The 14,331-nt window shown below is 42.2% G+C and overlaps 1 protein-coding gene across 7 annotated transcripts in view; it reads left to right on the top strand.

The window, feature by feature from the left end:
- LOC115134043 (lysine-specific demethylase 7B-like) overlaps positions 1–14,331 on the top strand; it is a 57,840-nt gene that overhangs the window by 7,682 nt on the left and 35,827 nt on the right. For 2 of the 7 annotated variants that reach the window (XR_003864290.2, XR_010464686.1), the window contains exon 1: positions 3,520–3,940. The exons of 1 other annotated variant lie outside the window; for it this stretch is intronic. Coding sequence is in view for 4 of the 6 variants with exons in the window: in XM_065022421.1 (XP_064878493.1) it covers positions 3,804–3,940 (137 nt within the window). In the remaining 2 variants the exon portion in view is untranslated. Of the gene's footprint in view, positions 1–3,517; positions 3,941–14,331 lie in introns of those variants that run through there. 4 more of the 7 variants (XM_065022421.1, XM_029667608.2, XM_029667605.2 and 1 more) reach the window with 4 other exon arrangements.

Genomic DNA, 14,331 nt, shown 5'->3' with positions numbered 1-14,331 from the left:
CTTGAATATGTGGACATCTATAAGTACCTAGGTGTCTGGCTAGACTGTAAACTCTCCTTCCAGACTCATATCAAACATCTCCAATCGAAAATCAAATCAAGAGTCTGCTTTCTATTCCGCAACAAAGCCTCCTTCACTCACGCCGCCAAACTTACCCTAGTAAAACTGACTATCCTACCGATCCTCGACTTCGGGGATGTCATCTACAAAATTGCTTCCAACACTCTACTCAGCAAACTGGATGCAGTTTATCACAGTGCCATCCGTTTTGTCACTAAAGCACCTTATACCACTGCGACTTGTACGCTCTAGTCGGCTGGCCCTCGCTACATATTCGTCGCCAGACCCACTGGCTCCAGGTCATCTACAAGTCCATGCTAGGTAAAGCTCCGCCTTATCTCAGTTCACTGGTTACGATGGCAACACCCATCCGTAGCACGCGCTCCAGCAGGTGTATCTCACTGATCATCCCTAAAGCCAACACCTCATTTGGCCGCCTTTCATTCCAGTTCTCTGCTGCCTGTGACTGGAACGAATTGCAAAAATCGCTGAAGTTGGAGACTTTTATCTCCCTCACCAACTTCAAACATCAGCTAACCGATCGCTGCAGCTGTACATAGTCTATCGGCAAATAGCCCACCCATTTTTACCTACCTCATCCCCATACTGTTTTTATTTTATTTAGTTTTCTGCTCTTTTGCACACCAATATCTCTACCTGTACATCTGATCATTTATCACTCTAGTGTTAATCTGCAAAATTGTAATTATTCGCCTACCTCATGCCTTTTGCACACAATGTATATAGACTCCCCTTTTTTCCTACTGTGTTAATGACTTGTTAATTGTTTACTCCATGTGTAACTCTGTTGTCTGCTCACACTGCTATGCTTTATCTTGGCCAGGTCGCAGTTGCAAATGAGAACTTGTTCTCAACTAGCCTACCTGGTTAAATAAAGGTGGGAAAAAAAGAAAAAAAAAGTTTCTCAATTATTGTGGATTTATCCATAGTGACAGTATTTCCTAGCCTCAGTGCAGTGGTTGATATATTATCGAATAGATATTTGAAAAACACCTTGAGGATTGATTATAAAAAAAAAAGTTTCATGTTTCCATGTTTCTGTCGATATTATGGACATAATTTGGATTTTTTTCCGGCGTTGTCGTGACCGCAATTTCCGGTGAATTTCTCAACATAACGTGACCAACAAAAGGAGGTATTTTAGGTATAAAAATAATCTTTATGGAACAAAAGGAACATTTGCTGTCTAACTGGGAGTCTCGTCAGTGAAAACATCCGAAGATCATCAAAGGTAAATGGTTAATTTGATTGCTTTTCTGATTTTCGTGACCAAGCTTCCTGCTGCTAGCTGGACATAATGCTATGCTAGGCTATCGATAAACTTACACAAACGCTTGTCTTGCTTTGGCTGTAAAGCATAATTTCAAAATCTGAGATGACAGGGTGATTAATAAAAGGCTGTGAAGCAGCTGTGTTTCACTATATTTCACTTGTGATTTCATGAATATGAATATTTTCTAGTAATATTTTTTGACCGTTGCGCTATGCTAATTAGTGTAGTTGATGACAATTCTCCCGGATCCAGGATGGGTAGTTCTAAGTTAATTAAGTGTGCCTTGAATTCAAAATAATTCACTGATAGTGTCACCAGCAAAGCACCCCCACACCATCGCTCCTCCTCCATGCTTCACGGTGGGAACCACACATGCAGGATCATCCGTTCGCCTACTCTGTGTCTCACAAAGACACTGTTGGAACCAAAAATCTCAAATTTGGACTCATCAAACCAAAGGACATATTTACTCCGGTCTAATGTCCATTGCTCGTGTTTCTTGTCCCAAACAAGTCTCTTTTTCTTATTGGTGTCCTTTAGTAGTGGCTTCTTTGGAGCAATTTGACCATGAAGGTCTGATTCACGCAGTCTCCTCTGAAAGGTTAATTTTGAGATGTCTGTTACTTGAGCTCTGTGAAACATTTATTTGGGTTGCAATTTCTGAGGCTGGTAAATCTAATGTATTTATCCTCTGCAGCAGAGGTAACTCTTGGTCTTCCTTTCCTGTGTCGGTCCTCATGAGAGCCAGTTTCATCGTAGCACTTGATGGCTTTTGCGACTGCACTTGAAGAAACTATCAAAGTTCTTGAAGTGTTCCGTATTGACTGACCTTAATGTCTTAATTTTTTATGGCTGCAGGGACAGTATTGAGTAGCTTGGATGAAAAGGTGACCATTGTAAATGGCCAGCTCCTCAGTCGCTAATATATGCATATTATTATTAGTATTGGATAGAAAACACTCCGATGTTTCTAAAACTGTTTGAATTATGTCTGTGAGTATAACAGAACTCATATTTGCAGGTAAAAACCTGAGACATTCCATTTCCTGTTTGTATTTTTTCTGGGGGTGGAAGATTTTCAACCAAGCTCTCATTGAAATTACAGCGAGATATGGATGAGTTTTTATTTCCTACACCTTCCACTAGATGTCAATAGAACTTTGTCTGATGACTAATGTGAAGGGGAGTCGAATGAGACAGGAAATAGTCACCAGTGCCACAAGTTGACCATTCTTTCACCATGCGCGTTCCACCGGTCATCTGAAGTCATTCTAATTCTCCGGTTGGAACGTTATTCAAGATATATATGTAAACAACATTCTAAAGATTGATTCAGTACATCGTTTGACTGTTATGGAACTTTTGAACATTTCATCACGTTATTTATTTTATTTTTTATTTTCTCTTTATTTAACTAGGTAAGTCCGTTAAGTACAAATTCTTATTTTCAATGACGGCCTAGGAGCAGTGGGTTAACTGCCTGTTCAGGGGCAGAACGACAGATTTGTACCTTGTCAGCTCGGGGGTTTGAACTTGCAACCTACCGGTTACTAGCCCAACGCTCTAACCACTAGGCTACCCTGCCGTTATATTGGACGAGCTTTGTGACTTTGGAATTGTTTAACAAACGCGCTAACCAAAGTAGCTAATTGGACATAAATAACGGACATTTTCGAACAAATCAAGCATTTATTGTGGACCTGGGATTCCTAGGACTGCATTCTGATGAAGTTCATCAAAGGTTAGAAACATTTATCATGTATTTTCTGGTTTCTGTTAACTCCAACATGGCGGCTAATTTGGCTTCTGTTCTGAGCGCCGTCTCAGACTTTTGCATGTGTTGCTTTTTCCGTAAACTTTAAAAAAAATCTGACACAGCGGTTGCATTAAGGAGAGGTATATCTATAATTCCATGTGTATAACAAGTCGCTCTGGATAAGAGCGTCTGCTAAATGACTTAAATGTAAATGTAAATGTTGTATTATCATGTACATTTATGATGAGTATTTCTGTTGAAACGATGTGGCTGTGGAAAATCACTTGATGTTTTTGGAACTAGTGAATCTAATAAACTCCGATTTCTTTATATAAATATGAACTTTATCAAACAAAACATGCATGTATTGTGTAACATGATGTCCTATGAGTGTCATCTGATGAAGATAATTCAAGGTTAGTGATTCATTTTATCTCTATTTCTGCTTTTTGTGAATGCTATATTTCTCTGGAAAATGGCTGTGCTTATTGTGAGTTGGTGGAGACCTAACATAATCGTTTGTAGTGCTTTCGCTGAAAAGCCTATTTGAAATGGGACACTTTGGTGGGATTAACAAGATTAACTTTAAAATGATATGACACATGTATGTTTTAGGAATTGTAATTATGAGGTTTCTCTATTTTCACTGGTAGTTGTCATAACGGGATCGCAGCCGTAACAAGTTTTAAAGTAATGATTGACTGTCGTTTCTCTCTGCTTTTTTTTTTTTTAGCTTTTCGTGACATTGTAGTTGGTCTTTTGTCACCCCTACCTTGTCACAACACAACTGATTGGCTCAAACGCATTAAGAAGGAAAGAAATTCCACAAGGTAACTTTTATCAGGGTACACCTATTAATTGAAATGCCTTCTAGGTGACTACTTCATGAATCTGGTTGAGAGAATGCCAAGAGTGTGCAAAGCTGTCATCAAGGCAAAGGGTAGCAACATTGAAGAATATATTTTGATTTGTTTCACTTTTTTTTTTTTTTTTTTGGTTACTACATGATTCCATATATGGAATCATTTCATAGATTTGATGTCTTATTCTACAATGTAGAAAATAGTACAAATAAAGAAAAACCCTTGAATGAGTTGGCGTGTCCAGACTTTTGACGGGTACTACGTATCCAAGATGGCGTAGCAGTCGGACGTGTGTTTTGTCTTGTCCCGTCCTGTATAGTGTAAATATAGTTTTTTTCCTCTTTTTTTTCCCGTATATATTTCGTACATATTTTAATCTCACTTCCCAACCACAGGCTGAATATATTCTCCTGCAACCCGCATCACCCAATGTGGTACGGATCTGCTTTTTCTATGCTTTAGAATCGGAACCCTCACCAGAAGCTAGCCGCTAACTAGCTACTAGCTAGCCACTGCTAGCGGTCTTCAACGCTAACTAGGACACCAGCGCGACATCTACCCAAAGCATATCAGACTGCTTTTTCTCTACCACATCTCCGGATTCCTACCGCAAGCTCTGAAGCTTTATACCGGATCATCGTAAATAGCTAGCTGCAATCCGAGTGGCTACTCCTGGCTAACGTCTCTGTCCCAGAGCAAGCACCAGTTAGCCTGGAGCTAGCCTCGAGCTAAGCCCATCTCCCGACTACCCGAAGAGGTCCAAAATACCTAATTTGCCAATTGGCCTGGACCCTCTACTGACCCTCTACTGCCGACACGGAGCCCCGCCGATCCATCACGACTGGTCCGCCGACATAATCGTCCGAGGGGGTTTCAACAGGCTTTTCCGCTGCGACATCGCCAAAGATCCATCTGCTGGCCAAGGCCCGCGAGCTTTCTGAATCGCTGTATCTCCAGCTCACCGCATGAAGAGGAATAAATAAACAGACTCACCCCATCGCGACGTCCCCCAAAGGTTAACTCTCTAGCCCTCGCTATCTCCCTGCTTGCTAATTCGGCCTGCTAACGGCTAGCTTGTCAAGCTCCGGTCCGCTAACTGCTACCTTGTCTAGCTCGGGCCTACGAACTGTTAGCTTGTTAGCACAGGCCTGCTAACCGTCTGTACCACCGCGTCCCAATCACTCTCTGACCCCATTTACTTTCTATCTCTTTTTGATTTTTAATTTGTTTATACCTTCCGGAAACCTGCCTCACCCAATGTGATACGGAATCGCTGTTACTTTTACTCTTATTTTTATGACACACTCAAGAACCTCCAGACGCTAACCAGCTAACTAGCTACAAGCTAGTTAGTCATTGTTAGTTTAAAAAAAAAAAAAAAAAAAAACCTGGATAACACTCGCCAGCCCCCCTGCCCATCCACCGCTGCCCCCTGGACACTGATCTCTTGGCTACATAGCTGACGCACGCTGGACTGTCCATTAATCACGGTACTCCTTTCTGCTTGTTTGTCTTACCTGTCGGCCCCGTTGCCTAGTCAACGCCATTTTACCTGCTGTTTGTTGTGCTAGCGGATTAGCCTCGCCTACTGTTTTTAGCTAGCTTTCCAAATTCAACACCTGTGATTACTGTATGCCTCGCTGTATGTCTCTCTCAGATGTCAATATGCCTTGTATACTGTTGTTCAGGTTAGTTATAATTGTTTTAGTTCACAATGGAGCCCCTAGACCCACTCTGCATACCCCTGTTACCTCCTTTGTCCCACCTCCCACACATGCGGTGACCTCACCCATTACAACCAGCATGTCCAGAGATTCAACCTGTCTCATCATCACCCAGTGCCTGGGCTTACCTCCGCTGTACTGTTGCCGCCCGCACTCCCACCATACCCCTGTCTGTGCATTATGCCCTGAATATATTCTACCATGCCCAGAAACCTGCTCCTCTAGGCGTCATCCATCAATCCTCTGCCCCCAACGCTCTAGGCGACCAGTTTTGATAGCCTTTAGCCGCACCCTCATACTACTCCTTCTCTGTTCCGACCGGGTGATGTGGAGGTAAACCCAGGCCCTGCATGTCCCCAGGTACCCTCATTTGTTGTCTTCTGTGATCGCTAAAAAGCCTCCTTCACTCAACGGCTCACGCCGCCACAGCTTACCCTAGTAAAACTGACTATCCCGTACAAATCAGCCGATCCTCGATTTGCCGGCGATGTCATCTACAAAATGGCTTCCAACACTCTACTCAGCAAACTGGATGCAGTCTATCATAGTGCCATCCGTTTTGTCACCAAAGCACCTTATACCACCCACCACTGCGACGGTTTTGTATGCTCTAGTCGGCTGGCCCTCGCAGGGTTACATATTCGCCGCCAGACCCACTGGCTCCAGGTCATCTACAAGTCCATGCTAGGTAAAGCTCCGCCTTATCTCAGTTCACTGGTCACGATGGCAACACCCATCCGTAGCACACGCTCCAGCAGGTGTATCTCACTGATCATCCCTAAAGCCAACACCTCATTTGGCCGCCTTTCATTCCAGTACTCTGCTGCCTGTGACTGGAATGAACTGCAAAAATCGCTGAAGTTGGAGACTTTTATCTCCCTCACCAACTTCAAACATCAGCTATCCGAGCAGCTAACCGATCGCTGCAGCTGTACATAGTCTATTGGTAAATAGCCCACCCATTTTCACCTACCTCATCCCCATACTGTTTTTATACTGTTTTTTTATTTTTTTATTTATTTATTTACTTTTCTGCTCTTTTGCACACCAATATCTCTGCCTGTACATGACCATCTGATCTTTTATCACCCCAGTGTTAATCTGCAAAATTGTATTATTCGCCTACCTCCTCATGCCTTTTGCACACATTGTATATAGACTGCCCATTTTATTTCTACTGTGTTATTGACTTGTTAATTGCTTACTCCATGTGTAACTCTGTGTTGTCTGTTCACACTGCTATGCTTTATCTTGGCCAGGTCGCTTGTTAATTGCTTACTCCATGTGTAACTCTGTGTTGTCTGTTCACAGTTGCAAATGAGAACTTGTTCTCAACTAGCCTACCTGGTTAAATAAAGGTGAAATAAAAAAATAAAATAAATACACATTTTATAGTATATAGAGTATGAGGAACACAATCACTATAATATGTGGACCAATAGGCAATAAGACACTCAAAAGCCACATCATGTGGTCCTGAATGATGTCACCATTGCCCTTGATTCTAAGCAATATTGTGCTGCTATTTTTATTGACTTGGCCAAAGCTTTTGATACGGTTGACCATTCCATTCTTGTGGGCCGGCTAAGGAGTATTGGTGTCTTTGAGGGGTCTTTGGCCTGGTTTGCTAACTACCCCTCTGAGTGCAGTGTATAAAGACTATCTGCTGTCTCAGCCACTGCCTGTCACCAAGGGAGTACCCCCAAGGCTCAATCCTATGCTCCACGCTCTTCTCAATTTACATCAACAACATAGCTCAGGCAGTAGGAAGTTCTCTCATCCATTTATATGCAGATGATACAGTCTTATACTCAGCTGGCCCTCCCCAGATGTTGTGCTTGACACCACCCATCCCGGTTCCGGGATAATTGTCATCAGCAACCGCTGAATAGCATAGCGCCACAGTCAAATAATATTACAAAAAAATATTCATATTCATGAAATCACAAGTGCAATATTGCAAAACACAGCTTAGCCTTTTGTTAATCCACCTGTCTCAGATTTTGAAAGTATGTTTTACAGCGAAAGCAATCCAAGCGTTTGTGTAAATGTATCGATAACATAACATTATGTACACTAAGCATTAAGTAGCTAGGTCACGAAAATCAGAAAAGCAATCAATAAAATCGTTTACCTTTTGTTCTTCGGATGTTTTCACTCATGAGACTCCCAGTTACACAACAAATGTTCCCTTTGTTACATAAAGATGATTTTTATACCCAAAATACCGAAGTTTGTTTGTCGCGTTATGTTCAGAAATCCACAGGAAAGAGCGGTCACGACAACGCAGACATATATTCCAAATAATATCCATAATGTCCACAGAAACATGTCAAACATTTTTTATAATCAATCCTCAAGTTGTTTTAAAAATATATATTCAATAATATATCAACAGAGTGTGTAGCTTTTTCAATAACAGCGGGAGAATCAATGGCCACTTTACTCAGTTGCGCAAAACTCACTCCGAGAGCCCCCACCTATCCACTTACGCAATGTGATCCTTCACGCTAATTTTTTTCCAAATAAAAGACTGAAACTATGTCTAAAGACTGACACCTTAGGGAAGCCATAGAAAAAGGAATCTGGTTGATATCCCTTTAAATGGAGGATAGGCATGCATAGGAACACAGAGGTTTCAAAATAAGAGGCACTTCCTGATTGGATTTTCCTCAGGCTTTCGCCTGCAATATCAGTTCTGTTATACTCGCAGACAATATTTTTACAGTTTTGGAAGTGTTTTCTATCCTAATCTGACAATTATATGCATATTCTAGTTTCTGGGGCTGAGAAATAGGCAGTTTCAAATGGGTACGTTTTTTTTAGACACAAACTAAAATCCTGCCCCCTACACGCAAAAGGTTAAATGCTCTACAACAAAGCTTTCTTAGTGTCCAACAATCTTTCTCTACCCTTAACCTTGTTCTGAACACCTACAAAACAAAGGTCATGTGGTTTGGTAAGAAGAATGCCCCTCTTCCCACAGGTGTTATTACTACCTCTGAGGGTTTAGAGCTTGCGGTAGTCACCTCGTACAAGTACTTGGGAGTATGGCTAGACGGTACACTGTCCTTCTCTCAGCACATATCAAAGCTTCAGGCTAAAGTTAAATATAGACTTGCTTTCCTCTATCGTAATCGCTCCCCTTTCACCCCAGCTTCCAAGCTAACCCTGATTCTGATGACCATCCTACCCACGCTATATTATGGAGACATAATTTATAGATTGGCAGGTAAGGGTGCTCTCGAGCAGCTAGGTGTTCTTTACCATTCGGCCATCAGATTTGCCACCAATGCTCCTTATAGGACACATCACTGCACACTATACTCCTCTGTAAACTGGTCATCTCTGTATTCCCATCGCAAGACCCACTGGTTGATGCTTATTTATAAAACCCACTTAAGCCTCACTCCCCCCTATCTGAGATATCTACTGCAGCCCTTATTCTTCACATGCAACACCTGTTCTGCCAGTCACATTCTGATGAAGGTTCCCAAAGCACACACATCCCTGGGTCGCTTGTCTCTTCAGTTCGCTGGAATGAGCTGCAACAAACACTCAAACTGGACAGTTTTATCTCAATCTCTTCATTCAAAGATTCAAACATGGACATTCTTATTGACAGTTGTGGCTGCTTTGCGTGATGTATTGTGTTGTCTACCTTCTTGACCTTTGCTGTTGACTGTGCCCAATAATGTTTGTACCATGTTTTGTGCTGCTACCATGTTCTGATGTCATGTGTTCCTGCCTTGCTATGTTGTTGTCTTAGGTTTCTCTTTATGTAGTGTTGTCTCTCTTATTGTGTTTTGTCTTATATTTATTTATTTTAATCCCAGGCCCCCACCCCCGCAAGAGGCCTTTTGGTAGGCCGTCATTGTAAATAAGAATTTGTTCTTAACGGACTTGCCTAGTTAAATAATTAAAAATGTCATAGCCAACATACTGTAACTTCATTAGCATGAAGAGCAAAAACATGTTTGACTTAATTATATTAAAGTATGTTTTCCTTCCAAAAATCTTTGTTGAGCGCTGGAATCCCAAATGCCTAATGTATTTGTTCTGGGTCACACTCCCGGTCAATTTCTGCAATTTCTTCCAAGACTTCGATTTAGCCATGTTGTACTTTTTCAGTTTTGAGACGTTTCTATTAGGCAGTGAACCGCTGTGTAACGTAAACGTCCTGTCGATTTTAATTTATAATTATTATTTTTTTTTTTAATCTTCCAAATTGGGAATGAACCGTGTTACGCAGAGATCCAGCATAACAGCCGTTTGTCATACAAATGGCGATCACATAGCCAATGAGCTTGGCTTTTCATGAGTATCTAGCTAACTCTGTTTCAAAACGATAGGTGGTCATTGGACCACGACACTGTCAATCAAGTGATCACCACCCGTCTCATTGGTGATGGTGCCGACAGATATGGTCGCCTCGCTTCGAGTCCTTAGGAAACTATGCAGACGAAGCAGCCACCTGGTCAGGCTTCGAAGGCGTGCACACTCATGGTGTAACCATAACAACATACAAGAACTCAAGTCCTCTGTTCACTCGACTTAGCATTCCTTACAATCAAATGCCGACCATATTATCTCCCAAGAGAATTCTCGTCAGATATCGTCACAGCTGTGTATATACTAGAGGTCAACCGATTAATCGGAATGGCCGATTAAATAGGGCTGATTTCAAGTTTTCATAACAATCGGAAATCGGTATCTAATTATTATTATTTTTTTACATTTAACTAGGCAAGTCAGTTAAGAATACATTCTTATTTTCAATGACGGCCAAGGAACGGTGGGTTAACTGCCTCGTTCAGGGGCAGAACGACAGATTTTCACATTATCAACTCGGGGGATCCAATCTTGCAACCTTACAGTTAACTAGTCCAACGCAATAACGACCTTCCTCTCTCTCGTTGCACTTCACAAGGAGACTGCCTGTTACGTGAATGCTGTAAGTTGCTAGCTAGCATTAAACTTATCTTATAAAAAACAATCAATCAATCATAATCACTAGTTAACTACACATGGTTGATGATATTACTAGATATTATCTAGCGTGTCCTGCGTTGCATATAATCTGACTGAGCGGTGGTAGGCAGAAGCAGGCGCGTAAATATTCATTCAAACAGCAATTTCGTGCGTTTTGCCAGCAGTTCTTCGTTGTGCATCAAGCATTGCACTGTTTATGACTTCAAGCCTGTCAACTCCCGAGATGAGGCTGGTGTAACCGAAGTGAAATGGCTGGCTAGTTCGCGCGCGCTAATAGCGTTTCAAACGTCACTCGCTCTGAGCCTTCTAATAGTTGTTCCCCTTGCTCTGCATGGGTAATGCTGCTTCGATGGTGGCTGTTGTCGTTGTGTTGCTGGTTCGAGCCCAGGGAGGAGCGAGGAAAGGGACTGAAGCTACAGTGGGGCAAAAAAGTATTTAGTCGGCCACCAATTCTGCAAGTTCTCCCACTTTAAAAGATGAGGCCTGTAATTTTCATAGGTACACTTCAACTATGACAGACAAAATGAGGGAAAAAAAATACTTTTTTGCCCCACTGTATACTGTTACACTGGCAATACTAAAGTGCCTATAAGAACATCCAATAGTCAAAGGTTAATGAAATACAAATGGTAGGAGGGAAATAGTCCTATAATTCCTATAATAACTACAACCTAAAACTTCTTACCTGGGAATTTTGAAGACTCATGTTAAAAGGAACCACCAGCTTTCATGTGTTCTCATGTTCTGAGCAAGGAACTGAAACTTTAGCTTTCTTACATAGCACATATTGCACTTTCTTCTCCAACGCTTTGTTTTTGCATTATTTAAACCAAATTGAACATGTTTCATTATTTACTTGAGGCTAAATTGATTTTATTGATGTAAGTTAAAATAAGTGTTCATTCAGTATTGTTGTAATTGTCATTATTACAAATACAATTTTTTTAAATCGTCCGATTTTTAATTGGTATCGGCTTTGTTGGTCCTCCAATAATCGGTATCGGCGTTGAAAAATCATAATCGGTCGACCTCTAGTATATACCCCCTCCAAGTAGATAACACGATAGCCCTCAAGGAACTTCACTGGACTCTATGTAAACTGGAAACCATATCCTGAGGCTGCATTTATTGTAGCTGGGGATTTTAACAAAACAGAATTTAGGTAGCCTTGTTCTCAAATTTATCAGCACATTGATTGCAGCAGTCGCGCGGGCAATGCACTTGACCACTGCTACTCTAACTTCGGTGACGCATACAAGGCCCTCCCTTGCCCTCCCTTCGGCAAATCCGACCACGACTCCATCTTGCTCCTACCGTCCAATAGACAGAAACTCAAACAGGATGTACCAGTAAAGAGAACCGTTCAACGCTGGTCTGACCAATCGGAATCCTCGCTTCAAGATTGTTTTGATCATGCGGACTGGGAAATGTTCCAGGCAGCCTCGGATAACAACATCGATCTATACGCTGACTCGGTGAGTGAGTTCATAAGGAAGTGCATTGGAAATGTTGTACCCACTGTGACTAAAACCTACCCTAAACAAAAACCGTGGATGGATGGCGGAATTTGCGCAAAACTGAAAGCGCGAACCGCCGCATTTAACCATGGAAAGAGGACTGGGAATATGGCCGAACATAAACCAGTGTAGTTATTCCCTCTGCAAGGCAGTCAAATGTCGGTATAGGGACAGAGTGGAGTCGCAATTCAACGGCTCAGTCACGAGAGACGTACACTACAAAAGTTTTTTGCCTTTTTGGCCTTTGTTTTAAATTAGCCTTTTAAAATTATAAACTTGGATTAGCTAACCAAACGTGCCATTGGAACACAGGAGTGATGGTTGCTGATAATGGGCCTCTGTAAGCACAGCTGAAACCTGTTGTGCTAATTTAAAGAAGCAATAAAAGTGGCTTTCTTTAGACTAGTTGAGTATTTAGAGCATCAGCTTTTGTAAGTTCGATTACAGGCTCAAAATGTCCAGAAACAAATAACTTTCTTCTGAAACTCGTCAGTCTATTCTTGTTCTGAGAAATTAAGGCTAGGCCTCCCGAGTGACGCAGTGGTCTAAGGCACTGCATTTCAGTGTTTGCTGTGCCACTAGAGATTCTGGGTTCGAGTCCAGGCTCTGTCACAGCCGGCCGTGCCCGGGAGACCCATGGGGCGGCGCACAATTGGCCCAGCGTCGAGAGGGTTTGGCTGTGGCGAGCTGGGCGCAATGCACGCTGACACCGTCGCCAGGTGCACAGTGTTTCCTCCGACACATCAGTGTGGCTGGCTTCCGTGGGCATTGTGTCAAGAAGCAGTGCGGCTTGGTTGTGTTGTATTTCGGAGGATTCCCGGCACCCGACCTTCGCCTCTCCCGAGTCCGTACGGGAGTTGCCACGATGAGACAAGACTGTAACTACCAATTGGATGCCACGAAATTGAGAAGAAACAGGGTTTTAAAAAGTTTGCTTGTTTACCAACAATGACGAGACAGCCGACAGAGGAGGTGAGGGCACAGTGTGGTGTCAGGAAAACAACCTCTCACTCAACGTCTACAAAACAAAGGAGATGATCGTGGACTTCAGGAAACAGCAGGGGAGCACCCCCTATCCACATCGAAGGGACAGTAGTGGAAACGGTGGAAAGTTTTTGTTTTTAAAGTTCCTCGTCATACACAAGGCTCTCCAGAGGGTGGTGCTGTCTGCGCAACGTATCACCGGGGGCAAACCTTTCCTCCTGGACACCTACAGCACCGGATGTCACAGGAAGTCCAAAAAGATCAAGGACAACAACCACCCGAGCCACTGCCTGTTCACCCCGCTACCATCCAGAAGGCAAAGTCCATACAGGTGTATCAAAGCTGGGACCGAGAGACTGAAAAACAGCTTCTATCTCAAGGCCATCAGACTGTTAAACAGCCACCACTAACTCAGAGAGGCTGCTGCCTTCAGACTGACTAGTCACTTTAAACAATTACACTTGAGTAATGTAAGATATGTAAACATTATTAATCTCAGATGTGTATATACTGTATCTTATACCATCTATTGCATCTTCCCTATGCCTCCTGGCCATCGCTCATCCATATATTTATACAGTTGAAGTCGGAGGTTTACATATACTTAGGTTGGAGTCATTAAATCTCGTTTTTCAACCACTCCACACATTTCTTGTTAACAAACTATAGTTTTAGCAAGTCGGTTAGGAGACTTTACTTTGCATGACACAAGTCATTTTTCCATCAATTGTTTACAGACCGATTATTTCACTGTATCACAATTCCAGTGAGTCAGAAGTTTACATACACTAAGTTGACTGTGCCTTTTAAACAGATTGGAAAATTCCAGAAAATGTCATGGCTTTAGAAGGTTCTGATATGCTAATTGACATAATTTGAGTCAACTGGAGGTGTATCTGTGGATGTATTTCAAGGCTTACCTTCAAACTCAGTGCCTCTTTGCTTGACATCATGGGAAATTCCAAAGAAATCAGCCAAGACTTCAGAAATATTTTTGTAGACCTCCACAAGTCTGGCTCATCCTTGGGAGCAATTTCCAAACGCCTGAAGGTACCATGTTCCAAACGCCTGAAGGTGTCCCTCTATTATGGTACCTGTATTATTATTTATTTTTCTAATTCTTTTGTTTTTTTACAACGCA

This window comes from Oncorhynchus nerka, linkage group LG9a (assembly GCF_034236695.1).
Source record: "Oncorhynchus nerka isolate Pitt River linkage group LG9a, Oner_Uvic_2.0, whole genome shotgun sequence".
NCBI lineage: Eukaryota > Metazoa > Chordata > Actinopteri > Salmoniformes > Salmonidae > Oncorhynchus > Oncorhynchus nerka.
The sequence above is the reverse complement of the archived record's forward strand: the minus strand, read 5'-3'. Positions and strand labels throughout refer to the sequence as shown.